The sequence below is a fragment of the Panicum hallii genome, unplaced genomic scaffold (genome assembly GCF_002211085.1).
Source record: "Panicum hallii strain FIL2 unplaced genomic scaffold, PHallii_v3.1 scaffold_166, whole genome shotgun sequence".
NCBI classification, from domain to species: domain Eukaryota; kingdom Viridiplantae; phylum Streptophyta; class Magnoliopsida; order Poales; family Poaceae; genus Panicum; species Panicum hallii.
In genome coordinates, this window is record NW_020356300.1 from 28,559 (window position 1) to 34,502 (window position 5,944).

The 5,944-nt window shown below is 48.7% G+C and overlaps 1 protein-coding gene across 1 annotated transcript; it reads right to left on the reverse strand.

The window, feature by feature from the left end:
• Window positions 1-2,742: 2,742 nt before the first annotated feature.
• Window positions 2,743-3,051, reverse strand: LOC112878628. The gene has a single exon (XM_025942868.1). The coding sequence runs from the start codon at window positions 3,049-3,051 to the stop codon at window positions 2,743-2,745; it is 309 nt and encodes a 102-aa protein (XP_025798653.1).
• Between the last annotated feature and the right edge of the window lie 2,893 nt (window positions 3,052-5,944).

Here is a 5,944-nt window from a genome sequence, read left to right on the forward strand (position 1 = left end):
ATGTCCGCCAATGGGAAATTAGTGACCACTGAGATGTTGTATGCATCAAAGTCGTGGTGAAGCTTCCTAGAGGTGATGAGTATAGCGTAGAGTAGTTTTTGAATTGTCAGGCAACGAATCATGGATTCAAAAAGGACTTTGCAGATGAAGTAGATGGGCCGCTGCACACCGAAGTCATGGCCTTCCTCTTGGTGTTCCACCACGATTGCCGTGCTGACCACATGAGTAGTCGTAGCGATGTACAGTAACATGTTCTCACCTTGTTGTGGAGCCGTTAGGATGGGGGGCAACTGCAAATGATGCTTGAGATCTTCCAGCGCGTGGTTCGCCTCCTCGGTCCACTAGAACTTGTCGTAGCATTTGAGCAAGAAGGGTAATCCCAATTCTCCAAGTCGCGAGATAAATCTGCCTAGGATCACCATACAACCTGTGAGCTTCTGGACATCCTTGATCATCCGTGGAGCATCCATCTCTGTAATGGCAGTGATCTTCTCTGGGTTTGCTTCAATTCCTCAGTGACTAACAGTGAAACCAAGTAGTTTTCCTTGTGGCACGTCGAAGATGCACTTGGTTGGGTTAAGCTTCCATCAAAACTTGCGTAAGCTGTTGAAGGTTTCCTCGAGATCAGAGATGAACTCGTCATGGGCTCTAGTCTTGATGACCACGTCATTCACGTAGGCTTCGACATTGCAATATAGCTGATTAGCAAGGCATATATGGATAGCCCGCTGATAGGTGGCTCATGCATTCTTCAACCCGAAGGACATGGTTGTGTAGGCATATGCTCCAAAGGGGGTGATGAATGATGTCTTGATCTGGTCTTCTTCCTTAAGAGCAATCTGATGGTAACCCGAGTAGCAATCAAGGAAAGAGAGCAGGGCGCACCCAGCCGTAGAGTCGATGACTTGGTCGACGTGTGGGAGCGCGAAGGGATCCTTTGGGCAATGTTTGTTGAGATCAGTGTGATCCCACACGGCCTCCATTCATTATTGTTCTTTTTCAAGACTAGTACAGGGTAGGCTAACCACTCGAGGTGGTAGACTTCTTTAATGAAGCCAGCTGCCAGTAGTTTTGCTAGCTCATTTTGTTAGAAATATGCCCTAGAGGTAATCATAAAGATGATCATATTTCGTTGTATCCATGATTTATTATATGTTCATTGAATATCCATGAAAGGAAACTTGTATTGATTGGCAATTGTGTGAATTGCTTGTGAGACCCTTTACTTGTATGGTTATTCTAATGTTGTTCCTGGTCGAAGTTCATGTATGAACACACATGAATATTAGACTAGCACATGCATTAGTTGATGACTGTTCCATAAGTCATAGACATGGAGATGTCAAACTAATAATGTGGGCACATGTATGACATGAGATTGGACCGACCCAACTCAAAAATAGTGATTTCTCAGTACACAATGTGTACGCTGTATCCTTAGACCTGAGATTGCCGCATGTACTCAAGATGTGAATCGACCTCTTAGGAGCCATCAAACGCTACTCCGTAAGTGGGTAGTCATAACGGCGGTTCTCAGGTTTGTCAAGAAGCATGCTGCGAGACATGGTCAGTCAAAATGGGATTTGCCCCTCTCTGCTTGAGAGAGATATCTCTGGGTCCCTCGAGTGATCAAGAAATGCATGGCCGTGCTAGGGTTAAGTGTTAACCAAGGATTCTGGATCATGGCATCGAGAAAGAGAGGTTAGCTTGGAGTTAGACCAAATATCATGAGGCAAAGGAAATAGCATGTATATGAGATTGTGACGGCTCGTCTGATATGATCTTTGCGCACGCATAGGAGTTGACACGTCTTGCTAGAGGCTGCTGTCAACTATTGGTCGAGTAGGAGTACTCGGGCCATGTCTATTCACACATGAGCCCATAGAGTCACACACTTAAGGGGCTGAAAGCCCAATGAGGATATGATCTGAATTAGACTAGGCTTAGGTGCACTAATGAGCCTCGGTTAGAAAGCCCATTAGTGGGCGCCTATATAAGAAGGGATGGGGGAGCATGGAGGAAAAAAACCTAATTTCCACGCTTGCTGGCAGCCGCCTGTTCCCACGCTCGCGCCCACGGTTGCCCTTGCGGACCTAGCAGTCCGGAGTGCGACGCTTCTTCCCTATACGTGTGGATACCTTGGAGGTGCTGCATCTGCTGCACGAGGACGAGCCGCATGTGAGAAGGTATTGCAACTACACTGCCGGTGACCGACTGCACTACCCCGACGCGCTACAGAAGTTCCACACCCGCGCATCTAGTGGTAATTATGTGACCTATAACAGTAGTTTTCCTGGTTTATGCGGTGAAAATTTTTGTTTATCGCTAGCGTAGCCCACCTCATATCCCTTCACTTCTTGATGGCCTCCCTCTTGTCGGGAGCGAAGCGTCATAGTCACTGCTTCTTCAGAGTGGCTTTGGGGTCGACTTTTAGGCAATGCTCAATCAACTCCTTGGGCACACCTGGCATATCCGCTGGTTTCCACACGAGTATATCACGGTTAGCCCTAGGGAGCTGATGAGCGCGCTTTCTTATTTTTCACTCAAGCCGCCTCCGATCAAAGCAGTCTTGGACGAATCGCCTTCTTGTAGCTGGATGGCCTTGATGCTGATGTTGCTAGGGTTGGGTTTTACCCTCAACTAGCTAGGCCTCTGGCTCGAGATCTTAATCTCTGAGTCGGTGAGCTTTTGCACGGCCTCGAATACTTCCGTAGAGGGTTCTGGCACGCATGATGTCGTGACTTACTCGATCGCCTCTTGGTCGCAGTCGCACGACTTCTTCAAGTCACCGCGGAACATGAGTACGCCTGTCTTGCCTAACATCTTGAGTAGTAGGTAGACGTAGTGAGGCACGACCATGAATTTGGTCAATGCTGGTCTGCCGAGGATGGCGTGGTATGATAACTTGAAGCCATCCACCTCGAACTTTATGTTCACCGTGCGGTAGTTGTCCTTCGTCCCAAAGGTGACTGGAAGGACTATTGAACCAAGTGGTGTAGCCGCGTTTCCCCGGATAATGCCGTAGAACGGAGCTCTACTACGGGTGAGCATCTTGGAGATGTTCAGTCCCATCTTCTTCAAAGTACTCGCAAAGAGCAGGTTGAGGCCGCTCCCGCCGTTAATGAGTACTCGAGTCACCTGTGAGCCCGCAATGATAGGATCTAGGACGAGCAGGAATTTTCCCAGCTCAGAGAAGCTGGTCTTATGATCATCCCTAGAAAAAGAGATCGGGACCTTGCTGTATCTCAGAGGCTTTTGTATGGCGGGCTCGATAGAGAGGATTTCGCACAGGGTCAGCTTTTGCGCGTGCTTGGAGGGGAAACCGCTGTCTCCGACGAAGATGACGTTGACGACATTCTTCAAATCTTGGAAATCTTGAGCCCACGACTTGTGTAACACCCGCGTTTTTTATCTTATTTAAATTGCATTACCAATCACTTGCTTAAAATTTTTTTTAAAACCTTTTCCACCGCTCGAGCTCCCGAAGCCCACCCCCCGATTTTCTGTCATCCCGACATTGCACAGTCCTCTTTTTCCGTAGAGCCGCCCATCCCTCTTACTTTTCCACTGGCCCCGCTGTCCCATCGCATCACCATCGTGTCGCAGTCGGCCGCATGCGCCTGCCCGGCCGCGATCGTCGGTGCCGCGCACGTGTCCTCTCTTTTCTTTTCTCATATTTTGTTCAAATCCATTTTATTTCTCTCTTCTAACTTTTTTCACAGACTCTTTTTTTTTGCGCTGGCTTCCTCTTTCTATTTCACCCCTGTGCTACCTGCTGCCTTCTTGAGCTGTAGCCCGCTCCTTGCATGCACGCGCAGGCCAGCGCATGACCCGCCGCTGCCCCTATTGCTGGCTGTGCACGCGCGCTCGCATCACGCCGCCCACGTCACGCCACAGCCGCCGTGGCCGCTGCTACATGCTGTGCCGCTGCGTGCTTGCTGCCCGTGCATGCCAAGCCGGCGTGCGACCCGCTGCTGCGCTGGCCCGTCTCCGTCCCATCCCCTCACCCTTGCAGCTTGCGCCTTGTCCCTGAGCATCCCAGCCGCCATTAATGGCGAGGTTCCTGTACTGCCCGTGATCCTCCCATGCCGGCCATCTCCCCTCTCCCTCCCGGCCTATAAATCAACCCTCGAGCCGCCCCTCACTCCACCCACACCGCCCCAGCACCTCCCCTCCTCTACCTCGCACTGCAGCTCGCCGCCGCCGCTCACCATTGCCGGCCACCACCCATCTCCATGGACAGCCCTCCGTAGACCGTCTCCGCATGAGATGAGGGCCGGAATTGGACCCCCTCGGCCTCCTCTCCGTTTTCCCCTTCTCCCCGGGAGTTGCCATGCACCAGGGGGCCGACGCCCATGGCTGGCCACCCCCTCCTACTGTTCCCCTCCCCCTCCTGTTCTGTCTCGAGGAAGAAGAAAGGCAGACATGTGCATAACCCCCTCCACTTTTCCTCCTTATGCAGTCCGCAGCCCTCCACCTCCGTCTCCCAAATATTCAACCAGAGCTCCTTCTATCTCTTTATTTCATTACAAATAGGTCCTCGTCCTTTTAAACTACTCCCTAAATGACCTTTAACTCATTAGTTCATGCGATATTTTGTTCCAAATCGATTCCAAACTCCACCACGCATCAAATATTCTCTCCAAGTCTCAGGATCCACATCCGACAAATATAATAGTCTTCTCTATTTTTTAATCGAAGCTCTCTATTTCCCTCTCTTTTTTTAAGCTCGTCGGCGAACTTTGTTTTTATTGTGTGATTTTTTGTGTGTCGTAGCCGATGGTGTGACCGAGGAGGAGCAGGACCGTGAGCCAAAGCCCGAAGGCCCGTACCTCGAGGAGGAGCTTCCGGAAGGCTTTGAGGACGGCAAGTCCAATCCCATCCTTTGATGCATATTTATCCCAGTTTTATAAACACAACCTATTGGCCTGTTTTATAAAATGCATTGTTGCAAGATATGGTTGGTAGCCATCCCTGATTGCTATGATGATTCCTTGATGACCTAGATTAATGTCTATATAGGGTTTGCTCTGTTGAACGTTAACTACTGCTAGAGATGCTTAGGTCCTTTTATTCCCTTTATTATATTTTAATCATGACCACAACGCGCTTTATCGAAAATAAAGGTGTGAGTGTTTTCAAAAGATAAAATGGGATTTCAGGAAAATAAAAGAAGGATATAATCTGATGAGATGGACGGTGTTTCCTGTGTGAAATGCTACTGGTGAGCTTGTACCTTTGCGGTTGAGAATGGTTGGGAGATGTCCGTCTTGTCAATGTAAGGATGAACTGAGGTGTCATTTTGCCTAACCCACTTATCGTACAACCACTCGACCGTTGTGTGGGCAACGGTTTAGCATAAACCCCACTAGTTGTTCTGCTAGCCAAAAGGAGAGCTGGTGAGCAACGGGAGATCATAGAGAAGGAATACGATCTGTGTGAGTTATGTCCCGGTTATGACTTTGTTGATAGGTCATTAACCCCATGGTTGCTTCCGTGTTGGCTAGTTAGATTCAGCTAAGGTGGGTAATGGCTTTGTTAGGATCCGCAGTGACACTAAGGTATCCGTAGTGCGGTACCCTACTTGTGGGTAAAGTGTACAACCTCTACAGAGTGTAAAATCTATTCGAATAGCCATGTCCACGGTATTGGATGATTTACGGCATGGTCACTTCAATAGACATTTTGGGATGGTTGGTTTTGTGACGTGGGTTGTTTTGAAAGTGTTCGGTAGTTGTGCCATGAGCTACTGTGGATGTGGAGTCCGGTAGCATTAAAACTTGGATCCTTTGTGTAGGATCAACCCCACTTATTGTTCGAATACTACAGAAATATTTTGAGAAAACTCTTTTATTAAATGAACACTTGCATGTGTAAAACCTCGCTTTATCGCAAACGAACCCTAGCCTTATCCTTGATATATCCTGTGCATGATCTTTATTAT

Bases quoted from the DNA above. Each gene is read 5' to 3' on its own strand.
- LOC112878628 (XM_025942868.1), bottom strand. From the start codon at position 3,051: ATGCTCACCCGTAGTAGAGCTCCGTTCTACGGCATTATCCGGGGAAAC.